The sequence below is a fragment of the Amphiura filiformis genome, chromosome 5, assembly GCF_039555335.1.
Source record: "Amphiura filiformis chromosome 5, Afil_fr2py, whole genome shotgun sequence".
Taxonomy (NCBI): Eukaryota; Metazoa; Echinodermata; class Ophiuroidea; order Amphilepidida; family Amphiuridae; genus Amphiura; species Amphiura filiformis.
Window position 1 is genome coordinate 2,663,022 of NC_092632.1, and position 21,796 is coordinate 2,684,817.

The 21,796-nt window shown below is 37.2% G+C and overlaps 1 protein-coding gene across 1 annotated transcript; it reads left to right on the top strand.

Moving 5' to 3' along the window:
- The first annotated feature begins 8,378 nt into the window (after positions 1 to 8,378).
- On the top strand, positions 8,379 to 21,027 carry LOC140152474 (uncharacterized). The gene is given in 11 exon segments (XM_072174797.1): positions 8,379 to 8,946; positions 9,157 to 9,474; positions 10,044 to 10,104; positions 12,503 to 12,760; positions 14,785 to 14,796; positions 14,799 to 14,969; positions 15,347 to 15,504; positions 15,791 to 16,028; positions 16,410 to 17,460; positions 18,197 to 18,314; positions 19,592 to 21,027. Coding segments are annotated over 11 exon segments (2,460 nt in total). The 5' UTR covers positions 8,379 to 8,877; the 3' UTR covers positions 19,598 to 21,027.
- The last annotated feature ends 769 nt before the right edge of the window (positions 21,028 to 21,796 follow it).

Here is a 21,796-nt window from a genome sequence, read left to right on the forward strand (position 1 = left end):
GGTCGTACTAAATCTGTTTAAATAAATATTGATGTACAGGATATTAAGACAAAATTTCAAACCTCAGCAAGCACGATTAAAGGCATGCGATCGTAGAAAATAAATACCGATAATTCCTTAATCAATTCCTATAAGAGATAGCCTACAATTTTCATATATGATTATAAATCCAGTAATTATTCGAAAAGGATTTCTTAAAAACATAATCCTACACACCTGAATACTCATGGCACGTGCCACAAATAGCGATCTTCTTTGTCCGACGTCTCTAGCAATAAAAGCGTTTTCCACTTGTCTGTAAGACAATGCCAGGCCAAGGCACTAATCACTCAAGTAAAGCCGGATTGAAAGAGCTCAAGAATTTCAATCAGATTGGCAACAGGTGTCGTCGGGACGAGGAGGCGCACAACCTGCTCATGAATATTAAATGAGATGGAACGTGACAATGACTTTGACGCTAGCTGGTGTAATGTCTACAACATTAAGGAGGCAAGTCAATAACCCGGCTGATTGTCATGATTGTTGAATATTGATATTCAGTGTAACATCAACTATCTAAAGGCAAACAAACATTGAAATCACAAAGACAATTTGGTGAAAAGGATTTATTGATAAAACAATGATGTACTTGTACATGCGCACGCGACCGTGGTTGGCCTAAGTACGTGACGTACAGACAGTGACGCTTCTGCTTCTGATCACTTCCCTTGTAGTTGTAGGGGTAAAGTTTCTTCATGTTAATTCTGTGGGTATATGAACTGAAATGTGATATACCGGGGGGTATGTCATGTACTTTCAAGTTCACGAATGACTGATGCCAGAGTGATGGACTAAAGGACCACGCCCCAAGACCACGTGTGTGTCAATGATCAACCCAGTGTCCTTAAAATCGAGTGATCCGCACCATGATGATCATATTCATTCATCATTAAACTTGACGCACACCGCCCCGCTTGGTGGCAATTGAGTCAGTACGACGCATCTGTTGCTGTCCTTCATATAATTTCAATGAACTTGGCTCTCCATTTTCAGAAAATATTTGCTTGTGTTAAACAAGTTAATTTAAGATTTTTTGGTTGGTGAAGGGGTGTAGTTTCTTATACAGGAATTTTGAAAGTTTTTGGAACAGGTCTATTTCCCTTGATATTTTTACTGAGGATTCGTTAATCGTTGATTATTATTAGAATTATAGTGACCCGGAATAAAAGTAACGTTTCTAAATTCTACTGCATGCACGTACGTCAACTATTATATTTTATGGGTTTCCATAACGTGAGGATTGATGTATCGTTCTTTTTTATCCATGTTATTAACAATATATGGTTATAAATTTACACACGTGGATAAAACTTTTAAGCTGAGCTTTTACAAAATGCACAAAGCCTTCATACGAGTCACCAATCCGAAACAAAGAAGGCACGCGAACAAAGTTTGGTTCGCGTGGCCCCGTGTGTCGGCATAGCAGACAAAGAAATGGTCACACCCACCCCACTCACTATAGGGCACGCTGCAGGTTGCAGTGTCTGGAAAGCCTACTCGAAATAATACTTTGCATACGGCCAAGTTTTTGTATTATCATCATTATGGATTCGAATTCAATTAACATTCTGTGAACAACACAATTTTTGCTCACAGACTCCCAATTTCCATTAAAAAATTGCTTATTTGAACCATCGCAGTACTTTTGAATGCAGGACCGATTAAAATTCTGAAAGTTTTTGGTAAATTCATTCGTTAACTTTGTGGAGTGAACTTGACTTTCGCAAGGAGAAGGTTACAAGTTGGTGCTGCTCATGTTTGTGATGACAGGTTGGACCTCAAATTTGAAGGTATTCGCTTTAATTGACCTGTCGCGAGCCAACAGTGTCTTCATAGGGTCCAATTGAACAAAGGCAGTGGACATGAGGTAACGGGTCATTTGCCCTGCTGGACATTAAGATGGACAGTGGTCGCGTGCCATTATTATCATCACATCGGTTGACCCGTGAAATAATTGAATAAAACTTTAAGACAGAAGTGGCCATTTTGTCCTCGAACCCGTCTCGCTCGAGAAACTTGTGGTCGCTCAGATTTGGCACGTGTTTGTTTGCCCGAAAGAATAAAATTTATAAACTTTTAGCTGATTTCCACAAACATCGAAGCAGGTCACAAGTGTCATGATATCAGGTCCTCTACAAACTTGAACATGTTGAAAGAGACATATTTTTAAAATTGCGATTTTGGTTCAGTATCTCCTCCATATATAAAACATGCAACCATGCAGGAGTAAAACAATGAATCAAATATTTCCGCACCCCACCCCCAACTTTCTAACATACATTGTATAGCCTCAAGTCATATTATTATCCCACACCGGCCACTCTTTCCTCATCATACCCCTTCTCTTATAATTTCGATTGGCGAGTCCCTAACGCTTGATCAGTTGTGCCCCTGTATTTTGGACCAGCCAGGGGTATAGCTCCATAAATGGTCTGATTTAATACCAATTCCACGCCATGACAGGCGTGAAGCGTGCCCAGTTGAGAAGAGGAACCCGTTTTGACCTTATATGGAGTGAGCGTGGTGAGTTCACACAGTTGTTAAGGTCAGGGTCAAACGTTGTCATGGCAATGAAAGATTTGATGGGAGAAGCGTGCCTCCTTGACATCGCACTGTCAGGATAGTAAATTATAATCGCTCTATAACAAATCACACCAAACAATTCAGCAAGTCAGCCCATAGAAAAAACACACAACTAAACTAACACAGTAGGCCTACTGACAATGCCAGAAAACACAGGATAATAAATATTTATGTCCTCCACAATTTAATGTTAGGCCTCATATTCCAAAGCTCAGTGGTGATCAATTCGCTAGGATCCACAACATGCTCATCTATCAGGAGCACAGTTCTTAAACCCCAATACATTTGTACATTCATTGAATGACCTTTGAACATTTGGGTACAAAACTCATACTCTGCAACTTGAGGTCAAATTTTGCACTATGATTATGTGATTGAAGTTATTGGACTATGCCATTGGGATGAGGCTATTGTGGTCCATAGTGATTACTCGACCTACGAAAGATTTGACAGTTTGATCAGTGAAAAGGGGGCAAAGTCCCTTATTTTCACACAGCAATGGGCTACAATACTACAACAGTACAAGCTATGCTTCATCTCAAACGGATGGTATTTTGTTTCAATTCAAAACAAGATGTGCTTTTAAAAAGACATTCGCGATAGTCATGATAGTTAGGGTCGAATTTACCTTTCTGCTGCTGGTCCCTGGGCACAACATGATTGGCCCTTGTTCGCAAAATGTTAGAAAAGGTGGCCAGAAAATGTTTAAATGTCGGGTTATATATAAGGTATAAAACGTTTTCATAACATTCAAAAACATTTTTGAAAACTTACTGCAAAATATTCTACCATGATTTTATTTAGGCTAAGTGTAGACAAAGTATTTGGCAAAATATGTTTGCAAAATATGTTTTCTAATAGGCCTAACATTTTGACAACATAATTTCAAAATGTTATTATAGTGACATGCAAAACATTTTTAAAACGTTTCCATGACCATTTTTACCAGGCTATATTGGAATGAGGTGGTACATGATAATTTGAGTCAATGGGTCAATTTATGAAAGGGATGTGTCTCCCACAACGTTATTCGATATGTACAATCACACGTCCACACTACAAAATACAAATCAAGTGATTTTTGCAAAGGTATCTAATTAAAAATGGACAGCCCGGATGGACAGGGATGCCTGAATTAAGATGTGAAGCCTATACCAATGTAGGCCTATACCGAGGTGTCGGTAAAACGAAGAAGGATAACAATGATTATACCTTCACATACTATTAGGTTATATATAGCCACCATATTCCCTTCACGAAAGCCTACAAGTGAAAGCGGAAGAAGCTGAGAATGCCGGAAGATAAGATGAGGACGCAAGGGATGATGACGACACTCAGCTAGCAGAGGAAGAGGCCGCAAAAGACAATAGAGTGCGGAAATGATAGGCTTTTGTCAATTTCAATCTTCCTGGTCAGAGCTACATGTACAAACCGGAAGTAGATTCATACTAAGGTTGATATCAATGAGTTCTTTTTTCATGATGCTGATTTATAACTTACCGATTTGTTTTCAAAATAAAAAAGGACTCACATCTTCATTTCCATAATGATCAAATAATCCAAAATCAAAGCAAAATTAATATTGGCCATAAGCGGTCATCCCCTTGTTAAACATACAGATGAGATGACACAAACATCATATGTCTATAACAAATAACAAACCAATATGCACACATCTCCATACTTGATTTGTTCGATTAATTAAGTATATACTCTTAAATAATTGCTTTCTGAAAGTTGTAGCATTTTTATTTAATATTTTCAAGACAACGGGCTTTTGCTGTCTGACAACTTTTGTTGATCGCGATAATTTAGCTGTGAAATAATAAACTTGGTACCTTGATATATATATTGATCCAATATTTAATTAAAGGTAATAAAATTATGAAATGAATTAGAATAAAATATTACTATAGCAGACACCCCCTAGTTTGGTGGTTCTCGGGTGTTTCCCACGGTCAAACAACGTGGAGGGTAAATCATGGCATTGTCGGTTGACGATCATATACCGGATGACAAGCCTTATAATCCATTATATTCTGTATCGTAAACAAGTGTCATACAACAATTCAACTCATATTTTGGTACTAAACTTCTTCAAAAAGTTATCAGAACCTTGTTTAATTAAAGAATGGTTTCCAAAACCCACTCGGTCTACTTTTGGTCAAAACCGAATATACTTTGCAAAACTCACTTAGTCCAAAAGGCAATCTACAGGGTCAAAGTGCAAGGATAAATAGAGTGGAGAACCACTTCAATTATACGCCCAAAACTGGGCTATACATGTTTTGTTATAATATGCAGTTGTGTCGACTTGGCACATCACAATGACACAATTATTAACATTCGATAAAGTAGATACATTGATTAAAACTGCTCTTTTAATTACATTGCTGCTCTTTGACAATATCAAAAGACAGGCTTACTATCGTTTTACCATGTTTACAGTTCATAACTGCGAAACCCTAAAAAAAACTTGGAAAGTTAGCAAACAGAGGGAGTGTTGTATTGAGAAGATCAGATGCAAAAATCTATCAATTGTACGCAAATTTATTACAAATGAATTATATATGTAAAATGTATAATAGCCAGAGTATGCAGTGGGTAAGTACGGAGAAGCCAACTGGTCATGAGATTTAACCTAGTCACCTTTTGCATCGCGCATCATTTCAAAATCCTCCCGAGGGAAGACAGAAAGGCAAAAGCTAAAGAGACTACACTCTAAGAAATAAAGATTCTAAAGTTATCATCTCAGGAGAACCCTTAGAGGTTCTAAAACTTAGTAAAACTAAAAGGAACCAAAAGTGGTTCCAAAACCTTCTAAAATGGCCCCAAAAAGTTGTGATACCGTTTCGGGTTTCAGAGAACCTTTACTGGGTTCCCCTTTTTTAGAGGTTCAAGAGGGAGGGTTCTTCTGAGAGGACAAAAAAGGTTCTATTTAGAAGAACCCTTTTTCTTAGAGTGTAAGGAGTGGAAGAGACTCAAAGAGACGCCGCCTTAAGAGTAACTGTTGCCGTTAAAATGTGCTATCTACTGAAGACGAGATTACGATCAACGGTGTATCATAATACCGTTATATAGGAGAAACATGCCGGTATAGGTCTACACGACAAAATTCACAGCATGTAGTGTACTATGAGATTGATTTGGTACAAATGCCTCTCGTGCTTCATTTCAAATCAGATAAAAAGGTTACTTAATTGAAAACTAAATCAAGATAAGAAATCGGACAATTTGAAACTTCTTCAACATGTTCAACGTAAAATACCAGTCTTCTTTTTAAACGCATAGTGTAATTTATTTAAAGTCTTTATACGGTTAGCCTACTGACTGATTGTCCAAATATGGTTATAGAAATAGGCTTAATGGAATTGTCAGACTGCAAAACTTATTATTACGCAACCAAATTAATCAGTTTATTAATGATATCGCCAGGCCTATAGTGAGATCCTGAGGAATGCAACATGGATTGTTTTCATACTTCTACTATATCCAGTAAATCGTAAATCATTCTATTTTAATTTATGATAGGCCTATAAACTTCCACTACATTACCGTCATTATACATCAAATAATTTATAAGCTTACCTCGACCCTTTCAAAACGGTAAGTTATCATTGCGATATTATAGCGCCCATAATCTTGATGTGATGCCAGGCGCGTGGCGTCGCGTAATTAGACAACTTACGCCACGTGGCCCGCTTATAAATCACATAATGTCATCAGCGAAGTTATAATAAGCTGAAGTTTCATTGGAGGTGGCTCAAAATGCGTTACCATGGTGAAGCATGATGCTTCTCTCATCTTTGACATAGGAGGCATTGAACTCGAATAAATGAAAGGTCAGGGAAAGGACAAATTCAACTTTACAATAGAAATTAATTAATTATACCCAGTCGAAAAAAGTACCGGTAGTCTCAACTTTTATATTTATAAACACTAATATGATCTGCATCAACACTATATAGAGTGCAATAGTGTAGGGCCTATATGATAGCGTTTTGTTACTTTAATTTCAAAATCATTTTATTTTTTGAATTAGTACAGGTAGTTCATTTTTAATTAGCATTTAATTCTAACCTCGGTACTATATTATTAAAAAGTACCATTATCGAGTATCACTGATTATCGTGATATCAGGTGCAGAAATCTAACGAACAACAAAACCTGACATTTTTTTGTCGACGGCGGACTCTCAGCAAGTGCTCTTCAGCATTGGTCAGTGCCTACGATTAAACCTGACAAACGAATGGGATATCGCTGATTTAGGTACTTTATGATCAGTAAAAATCATTGTGGATTATAATTATGTGCCACGCGACAGATGTGCTGTTTGTGATATGACAAAAATTGGTGGCACCTTTTGCTTATTTTGTGCACAATAAGTTTTAACAAGCATGTTGATTTCCCATTGATTTACCTGTGTATTCATATGCTAATAAATGGGAGATAAGAACAGAGCTGTCGCGTGCCTGTTTCTTTGTTCGCCTTGTTCGGTCAAACTTTTGTATTTACCTGGTAGTATTTATAGTCGTTCCGCTGATTGATTTGTTAATCAATACAAGATAAGGACTACGTTTATGTGTAGCCTACGCTTTAAAAAAAAATGAGTATGTGCAGTGCAATATGATAGCAATTCCCGACTAAGTTTAACCTACTTGTACATGCATGCCCTTCATCTATACCTTTTCTGGTTAAACAAATTCGTGCAAAATTACTTTATATTTGCATTATTTCTCCTTTTTAATCATAATTACAAAGATATGGACTACGCAAATTATATATTTTTAAAAACACCTTTGAGTGTGCGCAGCCTCGCGTCGCGTGCATAGGCTAATCCCGACACAACACATACACCTGTACTTTTTCTGGTTTAAAAAAATCCGTGCAAAATGACTTGATCAAAACAAAAAATTGCATTAGGATATTTCTACCTATACTCACCTTCATATCATTTGCATATTAACAACTGAGAAGCCATCATTCCGTACCGGCTTCCGGGGAACCTATAAGGAATGAAACTATCTGATTGGTCGCTTGTTTTACACTTGATGAGAGGTCACGGTAAAAGACAGCAACTAATAATATGCAAGATAAGCACAGGAGAACAATTAGCATAGACGAAAAATTCGGCAGGTGCAAGTACCCATGCTTGCCAGCTGACCACACATATACAATAGCTCGAATGCCCCGAGCCAAAGAATGGGGGCCTCACCATAACAAAAACCCAGTAACAAGCAGCACGCGTGCCGAACAAAGCACACCTTATTGGCTCTGTTCTTTCATTAGAGAATCCTAAACAAAAACGGGCATACGGACCATTTGAAAACACTGGCGGAGTAACTCGCTGGCGCGCGTGCCAAATATACCAAAATCCTCCCATGCAAATATGAATATGTTAATTAATCTTAAGTTTGACTATAGGAATTTATCCAGGTCTATGCACAGCTTGGTTACGAGTGTGCTCACCTGAGTTATTTAAATTTGAGCACAAGGCGTTATAAAAAGTGGTGTTTACTTGTGACAGATGTTCAGTGCTCATTATTACTTTGGTATCGATTCAAGAGAGTTTGCTGTAAATACACGATAAACTGATCACATTGTGTTCGATCGCTAAGATAAATCCTTCTGTCTCACTTTGATCGCATCTGCAAATTGCCTTTCTTAGAGGAGGAGGCAGGCACACTTACTCGCGTGCCAGTGATCAATAATAATATGTTAATCAATGCAGCCGGAGCATATATAAACAGCGCTGTCACCGGTACACATCGAATTTCGCTCGCAGAGCTCAAAGAGTCAACATCACACATCACACACTCCTGGATTTAATACACGTTTATGGAAATATACCGGTTCTTTATTACTAGCAGTGGATATTTACATCAATTGGAGCCGAATACTTATATTATGTACTGGTTTGCTTTATTCTGATTTGGAAATATAACTTGTGGAAAATAATAGTTTTGCTATACTTGGGCGAAGTTCTGACCTCAGCATCGCTGCGCTATTTTACGATATCGTCTCTTTACCGTCCAGCGGTAAGGATCCCTCTATCGACGAAACTGGTTCGTCAGTGATAGGAAACTCCGACAGCTGTCATTCATCCGGAAGAGGTGTGGTTTATTTAACAAAGGACGCACTGGCTTTGAACATCTACTAGCATCTCATATGAAGCGACTAGACCTGCATAAAGTAACATTGGATATCTTGTTCTGCCGCTCTCGCTCTGAGAGTTGAGCACAAATATCCACAATCATGGGACACATACAACTTTCTTGGAAATATATTATATTATGTACAGTACATTTCATCACAATTTTAAAGGTAAGATCTTGTACTTTATATTTGAGCTAACTTTGGTATAATTTTCCATCTTTTTAAGTGAAATGGAGCCAATGTTATGAACGGATCTCTACCATGTTTATAATGCGATGTTGTGGGTGGTAGACTTCTGATACTATAATAATAATAATAATGTTAATATTTAGTAATATTATATTAACATGCGTTTGTTTTGTATTTTACTTTTTACAGGCTACATTAGCTGGCGATGTACAAGGAAAGTTTGAATTGGAATTATCATCATTTATAAATAACCAAGCTGTTGATAGCACTGGACAATGCTGCAACGGATCAGGCTCAATCGGAGAGTGTACAACACCATGTGAAACTTTCTTCCGAATTTGCCTCCTTCATTTTATGCGGGATATACCAGCGGACCAAGTACAATGCACTTATGGGAGTATAATTACACCAGTTCTTGGAGAAAATACTTTCTTGATTCCAAATGGACCTAAACCTGAGGAAAATTTTATCAACCCTCTTCGGATTGATTTTAGATTCGACTGGCCGGTGAGTGTTTATGGTGATACATTGTGTTGTGATCAGTGCTTATGTGTTTGATGGACATTTTGGAGCCAGTTTGGTTGGCTGTATTATGTTGATACTACGTCACAAGCGTTTCAAAGATGGATTTTATGATAAAGGCTTCGGTCATATTTCTAATACGAAAACCATCACGTTTTGCAGCTGGTTTGAAGAGAGATACAGCCGTATTTGACTGATTACTGAAGCTGTGATCCGTTATGAATGTTTGCGTGTGAGATAAAAAAGTATAGCCGTGGTGGTCTCGAATTGTTATATACCATCCAAATTACAACTCAAAATAAAGAGTTCCATTAAAATCACACAAAAAACGACGGTTGTTGAAAAGCGTCATTCAAGATACCCCACATGGGTGCTGTGTATTATTAATATTATGTATTTCTTTACTGTATGCGCACCAGTGCACCAACCGAAATTCTCATTTATAAAAATACAAAAGAACATCTCTGGTATAGAAAGGTCATTGGTATTAAACTTAATATCATATTTATATATCATTCTGGGACTAATCAAGAGTTGTTTTTGTTCTTTTATAGGGTTCGTTTTCGTTAATTATAGAAGCATATCATGATGTGCAACATACTGGACCATATGAAGGTAAGCATTAAACTGACCCACCCCCTCCTATATGTATACGAGAGGGCATTGCACTCTCCGTCCGATCACGTGTTTTCTAACCTAGTTTAAATCTCATTCGTATACCACGTGATAGCCAATGATGATGGTTGTATTGCAACTGTATAATGTCATCGAACTTTTTTGTTTACCTTGACTGTGTTTTGTTGTTTTCTATATGTTTGTTGTTTATTAAATGTATACCGTTTATTAATTGACGAGCGCGCATAGAGGATAGAACATTTTATTGATTTAATAGTGACGGTCTATAGTGTATAGGAATATGCAATAGTAGGTGGGCATATATAGGCCCTATTAATTACTTAGAAGCTCTTAAACATCACTCATGTTTTAGTGTCCATTCAACACATTGTATAACTTAAGACTTTTATCTGTAATCTTTATTTAATTAAATACTAGATAAAATGCATTATCATATTTTCTCAGTTTGAACAGGGGCGCCGAAATATCTTGAGATCCAGCATCAAGTATGTCAAAAGGCTCAAGCAGCTTAAATTTGCGCAGCCGAAAAATATACCATCAAATTTTCAAATGCGCAGCTGTTGTTCTAGTTTTAGGCCGAGCTTTTTACAACAAAACTTGTATTTTCAAAAGCGGCTTATAGACGATTTTCAACCAGAACAAGGGCAACGGGTGGCGGGGTTGGCAGGGAATATGCCAGAGAAGGCAGGAAGTTTAATGCCGCTGAAAAGGTCAACTCTTTGACTGTTCATGTTCTACAATTACATCCGGAAATGGTAATTCAACGATTTCCTTTAATATAGAATAGTTTTTTTAAGTACCAATCGGCCGTCATTCAACAATGAATCATTAATATGTAACATTTTATAGACTAGTACTTTTTGGAATAAGTTTGAAATCTGATGTTAAGTATGTTACTCGTGTAACACTCTTACTTTTACATTAGCATTAGAGGTCAATAGTTTAAAGTCTATACACTTAAAATATTTGAGTTCATAAAAGCTTTTTGTCTGAAGCACATTTTTGGGTGCTTACCAATTTCACAATATTTAGCGCAACATGTATGGACTTGCGCTTGGACCAAACGAAGGCCGTGGGAACATACGGTGAAAAAGGAAACTGTGGTGCCCCTTAATTCGCACCTCTTTTAACTGATAACGACTCGCCATACTAGTACCTGACAAATCTGCTGGTATGTGGTCACTACACAGAATTAGATCACTTTCAAAATGGCCTCTGTTTTAACATTAAAAATTATAATCGTGGGACGGCAATGCAAATTTGTGAATTCAGTGGTGTAGACTGGTCTGTTCTTTACTAGATCCAGTTTCAACACCAGCTGCCGTTACGTACAGTTTACAATGGTTGTCTTTGACTAAGTTCACTCAAATGTTGCATCTCGTAAAATAAAATACGGTTTGAAAATTCATGAGTGCCGCTAGGCGTGGGAAAGTTTCGTGGAGCCTGAAATCGGAATTTGCTGTGCTTTTATTTAGGAGCCGAAATCGGTTATTAAATGTTTAAGCTGTTGCGCTCTCCAAATGCAAATCCATTCTTTGAATACTATAATGGAAGGATAAAGTATCAAATGCAATTTTAATTCCAAAAAAAAAAGACTAAGATTTGAGTTTCAATTGAAATTGAAGGTAAAGAAGAGGTAATTTTAACGCGCGATTGGTTATATAGAATGAAGACTTTAAAAAGCAAGAGGATAGAATCTCTTAATTTGCTAGTCGTGGATAAAATCAGTATAGGGTGATCCAAAATTATATTCTCACAGTCAGCGCGCGGTGTTTCGTGCGTATAGTCATACATGTTTTGTGGAATAAGTTTTATTAATTATATTATGTGTGTATTTCATTTATTTCCCCATCTGTGGTTGATGATTGTTGTATTTATGTATAATATTGCATGAATGGGTCACCTTGATGTTTCTATGAATGAAAATGAACCAACGTATTTTAAAGATTAATTAGGCCACATGTGTTGTTATTGTGGGGTTTCACTAATTTCACTTCCGCGTTTGGCAAAACGATGTTTTTCTGACATAATTTAGGATGCATGTGTTTTTTAGTAGTAGAGGGCGTGTGTTCTCGAGTCTGTTAACAGGGCCAAGTCTGCGGCAGGTGGGACCCACGCTTTGGCACGCGACTTTTGCCCAGTCAAACAATACCCATCAGTATTGTCACTCAGTGACCGCGATTGTTTTCAAGGTGGAACATTGTTGCTATTATTAGAACTCACTGGGGCGTGACCAATGCTCGACTGCAATCAGTTCATGATAAACTTGAACCCTGACTGAAGTCGGACATCAGCAGAACCTAGAATCATTGAACTCCAATAAAATGTACTCACTCATTAAATTTGGTGTTTTTTTCTTTATTGTTTGTTTCTACAGGTAGCGATAGAACACTTCTTTCAAGAGTAGCAGTGCAGCGCATACGCAATGTTACCGACGATTGGACCCAAGAAACCCATACCGATGACCACCACACTCTGGACTTCAAATTCAGAGTACTCTGTGAGGCCAATTATTATGGTCCCAAATGTAACACTCGTTGCGTTCCAAAGGACAGCTTCTCCGGTCATTGGTCCTGTGACAACGAAGGACAACGCGTGTGTCTTCCTGGTTGGGAAGGAAGCTATTGCGACAGTGGTACGTATTAATATTATTTGACCACTACATCTCTTCAGACCACGCGAACATATTTGGCCAAGAACAATATTTTGTCCTCGCTCCACACTTAAGTCCATTTCCTCTGTTGTTTAGAGTTGACCTTTAGCTTCAATACCAAAATTGTTTGCGCTTATTATAGGCACCTCTTAAGTTGCATTACGGGGTCACACTTCTTTTGATTCAGACAAAATTGTTGTTTTTTCCTCTTCCATTCGCGTGGATTGTGGAAGTGTTTTGAAATTTTGGCCTTGTTCCTTAGCAACTTAAATCCCTGGTCGCGATCCAAATATCGAAACTGGCACGTGCCAATCCAGCCGAAAACATTACCAATCATTTATAAAATGTCGAACGGTGGCGCGAAAATGATAATGGTAAAATTTATCCCTGGGAGCCGGTAGACCTGGGATTTTCATTTTATATCGTACTCGTATCAAAATGAAAACTGACCTTTAGACGGGCAGCTATCGAGAGGATTATTTATCATAGATATCAGGCTAAACATTCTGAAATCGGTACACATGACCGTCAATCAAAAACTAGTCAACCATGTTATTACCAAGATGTGTACTGCATGTTGGGCTGAGACTAGTCTCATGTGTTGGGTTAATCAAGTTAAGTTTAAGAAGACAAATTTTTTAGAGTTCCTGTAAAATGTACCGAGCGATTTTCTGAGTGCATTGCCCGTACGGAGGTAGACAAGCAATATAGGGATACAGTCTTCATCTTGTCTACTCTCATCTTATCAATGCTATTAAAATTTCAACAAGCTCGCGCCTTTGCCTTCGTGGAAATCCAAAAGGAAGCAAATTGGTTTAGGATTCCAACCGGGGATTCCAAGAACCGATTTTTTTTATTCATTCATGATGAACCTGAGCCTGTATTAATATATAATACTTACTTGCTATATTAATTCAAATTCCATCAGCCATGATGGCTAAGAAATCTAATAAGCTTTTAATTACATGACAAGAGGAAAGGGCTATTTGTTATTGATACATTCTTGTGGCAATTGGTAGGTTACTTTCCCACGAGTTCAGAGTGAGGTCGACGGCAGGCGTCACCAATTAGAACTCTCTGATGGAATCTGTCACTGCCATCGCGTGTGACGGCTATGGTGAGGAGATGATAACATCACACCAGCCCCATATTTTCTACCTAAACCACGATGATAATAATTCACAACCAAAAATCAATCAATAGGTTTATAGATTTTTTCTATATTATACCATTTAGTTTGCATGTTCGTATCTGATTAAACGTGTTAAGGCAGCTGCCCTTTTTCGAGAAAATAAGATAATGCAAAAAAGGAAAATATGTTTTTTGTAACGTTCTGTTCACAGCCTTCCACATTGCATTAAGATGGGCGAGGCTGGATATGGTTCTCATCATTCAGACCTAATAAATTGATGGGCAAAATATAATTTATATACAAAGAATCATGAGATATAACACGGTGAATGTAAATTTACATAAAATGACGCATTAGCAAGTTTAGCATGTTTAAAACTACTCTAAACTTTGCACTATGTCCGATTTCCCTTGTGGATCCACATTGTCGCGTGCCAAAGATTAAAGTTATCTCATGGAGTGTGCGGGTCGCACGCCTGCGATAGTTCACGGCAAGGTCCTCTTTTGGCGGGCTCTGCAGCTGTTGATACGACATTATCATAATGACCTAGGGATCGTCGTCATAAACTACACTCTGATGCTTGCAGGGAAAAAAGTTTTTGAGTAGTCTACCATGATGTTGTTTATATGATGGGCCCAGTTATATTTTTGTGATGATATGATGCCTTCGTCGACAGCTGTTTGTGATGACAGCGAGCGCGGGCCCAGCGTGCCTCACTAACGCCCGCCGGTTAAAATACATACCACGTGGAAACTCTAGTGTGGGAATTCATCACTAAGAGGAAAGAAATAATAAATAACATAAACATTTAAAATTAAAGGAAATGAGTTTCAAGAAGATAAAATAAATGTCTTATTTTTTCTTATCTTTTCAGCTGTGTGCGAAGGAGGTGTGCTCATGGTTCCTGTAATACCCCAGGACGTTGCATGTGCAATCCAGGTTGGGAAGGCGATAGGTGTGATCAATGCATCCGTTATCCTGGATGCGAACAGGGGACCTGCCAGGCCCCAGGGCAGTGCAATTGCAGACCAGGCTGGGGTGGAATGCTCTGTGACCAAGGTAGGTTGATATCACAACATCTTTAATGAATATAAAAAAGGTATACAAAACATTCTATGTATATCATGTAACCAGAAGACGAAGCCGACATAATTACGCACTTTCAGATGAGCAACAGTAGTTCACCATTAAAATGATTATGATGATCCTCGTTGACTGAGTTGAGCACAACGACTACCATGTGTTCCACGCTCTCAATAATTGAGATTAATAATGCTCTGTTCGTAGTAAACACAATCCTCTCGCGATGACAGAAGAGCTAACTTTGCACTCGGAAACGAGGTCAATGGCTTTGGTTTCAGTTGACGTAAACCCAACTCATTCAATAATAAGTTTGAGTTAATAATAATGATTGTTTTTGCTTTATTTTTTTCCAGATCTCAACTACTGTACCAACCGTCACCCATGTAAAAATGGAGCGACCTGCAAGAATGAGGGACCTTCCGGTTACATCTGCTTCTGTCCACCTGGATATACTGGAGAGGACTGTGGGATCAGAGAGGCTTGCAGTTGTGAAAATGGAGGCACATGCATGGTATGTAGGCATTTATTGTCAAAAAGAATAATTGCTATAATTTTGGCGACGATATGTGGACTACACACTTACAATGATGGATGCTATCTTCAGTAGATAGCATAATATGAGCAAACATCCACGTTTTACACATTTGATATCTTATATAATCGATCTATAGTAATTATCTAGTGCAGATAACATTGCTATCTACTACATATAGTTCACTGCTATCTTCCGTAGATAGCACAACACTGATTTTAACTTTGAACTATTAGTTAACCTTTCTCCTTTCTACATTTTACAGAGCACTGGTTCAGGGTTCGAGTGTTTGTGTCCAGATGATTACACTGGCGAGTTTTGCGAGTTCTACGAACCTCCAGTAAGCACCACCGCAGCACCAAGATGCACAGAATCAAAATGTGAAAATGGTGGTTCTTGTTACGACACAGAAGATGGGTCGTTCTACTGCGTCTGTCCCTATGGCTTCAGAGGAGCTTTCTGCGAAACACTCGATCACTGCAGCTCAATGCCATGTGAAAACGGTAAGATTGCTTTATTAATAGTGATTTTATTTGCCGGTGTGATGAACATAGTGTGTAGAGAAGATCGTGAGCGGAACTAATGTGATCATCCATACCATAATAAGGTGGTCTATAGGTAAAATCTAGGGGCAGGTGCAACGTTTATAATAGTGCATCGTTATGTTTGCATGTTGTGTTCGCCAACTGGAAAATTGATGGGACCCAAGTTCAATTTGCATGTTTTGTTGCAGCAAGCCAAGCGTGAATAACTCGTGGTTTCCTGTGAATATTTAATACAGATTTAAAGTTGATCAGATAACACCAAACATGCCAAAGAAATATGATTGCGGTATGAAATATTAATAGTGAACTAATCGACTTATTGTTTTCTTGTTACTACAGGAGGTACATGCTACAACCAGGTCGAATCGTTCGTCTGCGTCTGTCCCACTGGATTTACTGGCGAGAGATGTCATATCAGCATCTGCAGCTCACATACGTGCAAGAATGGTGGAACGTGCATCTCAGACTTTGAGTCCCTGCGTTGTGAATGCCCTCAAGGCTTCAGAGGTAGCCATTGTGAGATCATGGAGCACGACCAGTGCAGTGACAATCCTTGTGCATTCGGTGGATCTTGTGTACTGGACGATAACCTTGGATATCGATGCATGTGTCCCGAAGGATTTACTGGCAGAAACTGCACGACTGTGGATCCTGGAGAGGGATGCAGCCGAGCAAAACCGTGTGAAAATGGTGGCAGTTGTATCCAAGACCTGGAAAGCGGACGTGATGTTTGTTTGTGTTTGCCCGGATGGGAAGGTCTGTTTTGTGATATGCCTTTCCCAACAACGGATAGTTTATTGGATACCACAAGATTATCGCCGATAGTTGGACATACTAAGAACGAAAACGGATTTACAGACGTTATGCAGATTGGCATTTATGCTGCATTTGGTGTGCTCATTCTTATCTTATTTGTCATACTTATTATTGTGGCATGCAGAAGACATTATCATCATTCACATAACCATGATAGAAACTCTCATGTTGATGTAGAGAAACAAGACTCTACCCCAAACAATCGTCACAATGTGACGTTATATAAAAATGACTTTTCGCAGGAGGATCTGCGGAAGACACATCAGCCTTTGCTGAGCATTAGTGAGAAAGTTTGCAATAAACAATTAGAAATAGACAGTGACAATATTAAAAAATCAACGTGCAAAGAATATCCGTCAAAGGACTACCACCACGATAGCTTACCGGTGGAAAAAATTCAAGAATGTATTCAGTATGTGCCACAATCAAGACATTCATATCCAAAAAACACAGACTCTGGAGAATATTTTTATTATGATGAAAAACCATCAAAACTTAAAAGAACTGACTCGTTGCAGACGAATCATTGCAATACACCGGACTCATCGCCGAGACACAGTATTAAATTAATATCGTAAGTATCTATTCAACAATTACTATTTTACTTGTAATATGTGTAAAATATAAACTTTTGAATGTTATCATTGACTGTAAATTTTGTACTTGGGAAAACCCCTTCATGGAAAACCCCTTCATGATTTGTATCGTGCACGTGATACTGATTTGTAAGTTTAAACAACCGCGCCTTTGCGACGACTATGCACTCTGTAACGAATGGGGGCGTGGTCATCTAATGTTACATCTCTCCGATAGTCAGTTATGCAGTTCTGGGTATTAAATAAATAAGAAATAAAAGATACTCATTGCTATGTTATTGTGTAGTATTAATGACTGTGGAAATATCTATTCCTATGATATTCATGATGAGTATTGAATGAAACACATATTTTATTCAATATGTTTTAAAGTTTAATATCAGAGCAATTAGACAGAATATTGGTATCATTACTCCTGATGATATCATTGGCGACAATAAACATTGCAGTCTATGTCACTAGCTTTTTATTGCAAATGCTATTGGACCTCAGAACCAATGTGGTGAAACCATATCAACATTGTTTTTTAATTTAATGCTAGCAGCGGTGGAAGTGTACAATATAATGATGGTTGTCCGCGAGTAACCTCTGTGCATGGCTGCTATCTCTATGTTCATACAATATTCCTTTGTAACATATTAATTATAATGATCAAAATTTCTAAAGACATGACAACTAAATTTGGTTTCTCTTTTTGTGTTTCTTTCTTCACAGAGCAGTAATTGAAGAAAAACCTGTAAATAATAGAAATTCAACACAGTGTTATTCAGTATCACAACTCGATGACAGAACGTCGTCACAACAACAAAGATTAACAACAGAATTAACAGAGGTAAGTTGATGTTGTATTTTGTAGTTTTCACAAAATATCTTTAAAAAAACGGTCTCGTTTTGTTTAAAGACATTTTAGAGCATAGGTTATAAAAGCTTCCGACTATATATATTAGTCAATTTGACACTTAAAATAACTCGTAGTGCAATTAATTATTGAAATTAAGTACAAAATTCAATCATGGTTTACATGGTAACGATCGACATGCTTCAGTCCCCACTATATCATCAGTCGCTCTGCTACCAAATTCGTTTAGCTTTTGAATTGGCCGTGTCATTTTCCTGTCGTAATAATATGGCGACGGTTTTTTGACAAATTTTGTTTACCGTTTTGGTGTAATCACATCACTCCGTATAAATGATGGTATAGAGTCACAGACTGCACGCCAGTGATGATTGGTATTTGGGCAATGCTCGAATTGAGAAGTTGGAATGCAATAACTGCAGGCAAAATTGAACTTGGTTGAAAGCATAAATGTAATATCTAAATAGTGGTGTGAATGCACACAGCTGTCCTACTCAGTTGAAGTTATTGAATTTCCCTTTTGTCTTTTTAGAGTGGTCAGTCCCCCAAACAAACAGATTGACCGTTCATATCTATATTTACATTTATTCTTGATAAAGAATAAATACACAAGTCTATTATCTTAATGATTGCATAATTTCTTAGCTTCCAAGTTGCAAGTACGATGCTTGAATCCATGCCGAAATTTTTTATTGAAATATTTAAAAAAAGCGTGTTGTAATTGATACCTAGCTATAATCCATCCATCTTTTTACATAAAGAACTATTGCTTTGATAATTGAACTGAAAAAGACAAAAGCAATTTATTGTCGAGTGCTTGTCCATTGTTTTGTATTAGAGGCAAAAGTGGATATATCTGTGATGCGGTCACGTTTTCAATTCAAACTGCCCATCACGGTTTGTTGAGTGTGAGCGATTCGATACCTAATAATGAATGCGTGGTGGTGTAATTACTTGGAGGGCCAACTAATTAAGCTCATTTCAGTCATATTTTGTGCGGACAGAAGCTCTGGTGTCCATCAGTAATGATCATGTTGATGGGTCAACACAAGTTATTAACAAATTCCATACCAAAGAAGCGCGCAAAATATGTTCTTTCTGGTGTACCAATATTGCAAGCACACACACAAACCAATTATGCCTACATCCATGGTCTTAGCCACAGTTATTTAAAATATTGTAGAAATAATGAATTCTATGTTAGATTGCTTGAGCAACCACTTAATTTGCTTTCCCATTTTATCTTTATCCAGGTATGAAACCAGCATTGAAGTCGTTTTTGCCAAGTGTTTTAGCGTTGCTTTTTGACGAACAGAGTAAAGGAAAGAACTTTATTATTTTCATCATTTGCTTCGAATACAACTACAATCACTGCCAGTACATATAAGAAGAATATATATCCGTAGTCTGCAGCAACCGCCAGTTTTATGACGTGTGTATACCATAAAACAGATGTCTATGCAGCCATTAAAATAAACTATATATATATTATATAAATCCCGCGGCTTGATGCGGCACCGAGAAGTCAGCTAGCGTATTCATTGGACCGTTAGTATTCATTCATCACTTCAAAATAGACAATTTCTGCAGCTCATACACCGAACCATAGTGCCTTGGATAAAATAAATACTATAAACTTTAAAAACGAACTGATGCAGCATCACTCACCCAAGCTGATAATGAATCCTGTGATACCAAACCGAGGACTTACGTCAGTCAATTTACTATAATATGCCACGGTTCCTGGCTTCCAGCATATCTAATATGATGCTTTTTTGACACGGACTTTGCAACTCAAGTATTTCCTAACATGCCTAATATTATCTAATATGGAATTGTTTTATATTATAAAGCCCATAAATAATATATTATTATTGAAGGAAATATTGTTGTCTTTTTTAAAGACATTTCTTGTTTCATCTTCACACTAGTGTCCTTTCATGGTCAAATGGCTATAAGGCCTTAACTTTTCAAGAAGAAAAAATGTATTCACGCATTTGCTACTCTTTCAAACCCCTGACCATTGTTTTCATACCAAAAACTTGATTGTATTCATTATTTCACAGATCAGTTATTTCAATGTCTGCTTTTTTATAATGAAATAAATCATATACCCTTTGTATTGAAAAAAAACTTCACTTTTTTATTCCAATTTGCTATTCCTATTTCTTATAACATTACATGAAAAGCGATTAAAAACCAATCCAGAACACTTGTCAGAAACTATTGATGTGCTGAAAATTAATGAGATTATAGATTTTTTCTTGAAATATTTTATATATTTTTGTGAGTTCGAACAGATTGATTTCCACTGACTATTTAATTGAAGAGACACAAAAGTAACACTGTTTTAACAAGGAGATATTAGGGGAGTCCATGATAATTGTTGATGTTTGTCATGTTTGTTGGTTATAGCATTAGGGTCAGTTTAAACCTAGCTAAACCAGTCTTACTTCTATGCATGTGGACCAAATATTTATTATGCTTAATAAATGCTTTAATCGAACGATAACAGTTGAAAAATTATTTGTCATGTATATGTCATTTTTGTATTTGCTTTGTATATGTATATTTCTATATATTATGAATGTAAAGAAGCATTTTGTACATAATATGAATTTAATTATTCTTGGTATTCATGTTGAAAATAAAAATGAAGAAAGATGCCCCGTTACGGGATTATTGACAATATTTTAAAAACAAACTATTTGTTCTATGAAATTCATTTTGATGAGTCTTAACTGCACACCACCATTCACCATTCAAGAATATATATTCATTTCATACATAAATTAACAATTTAAAAAAATACAATACATTTAACAATATTTGAAAAAGAAACCCATGAATTATGATTAATGAATACATGTGTTATGGTACATTAAACATTGCGAATGCTTGTTTACAGGTCACGTGACCCTTAATGCATCCATTTCCCAGTGAGGCGATATATCCATGCACGTTTTCCTTAATATACGATATACAAACAAATTAACAAACCAATTTAATCAAGCAGTTTTAAATAATTTCATGTTAAAAAATAAACCCCGTGTGTGACCTGTGTAATTACCACCAAGTTTCTTTTATGACTAGGGTGTGAATCAAAAATGAGTAGGAAAAGGGTGTTAGATTCTTCGGAAATAACAAAGGTATGGGAAATATATAAAATCAGTTCTGCATCAATAATTTTAAGAGGCGCTTTTATGTTTTCCTACTTGCTTGTCAAGTTTATATCGAATACCAGGTGGGCCCATTTCCCCCACTGAACATGCTTAAGAGTCGGGGACATGCAACAATAATGTTCATAACAATTTTAGAACCTTCCAAATCAACGACATAAAAACAACACTTTAATGTTATATACATTACACGTTGAAGAAACATGAATTATGATTTGGGGTTTTTCACACGGTCTACGACCCTAGGGTGTCACGTGCGGGGAGTTAAGGTCACGAGAG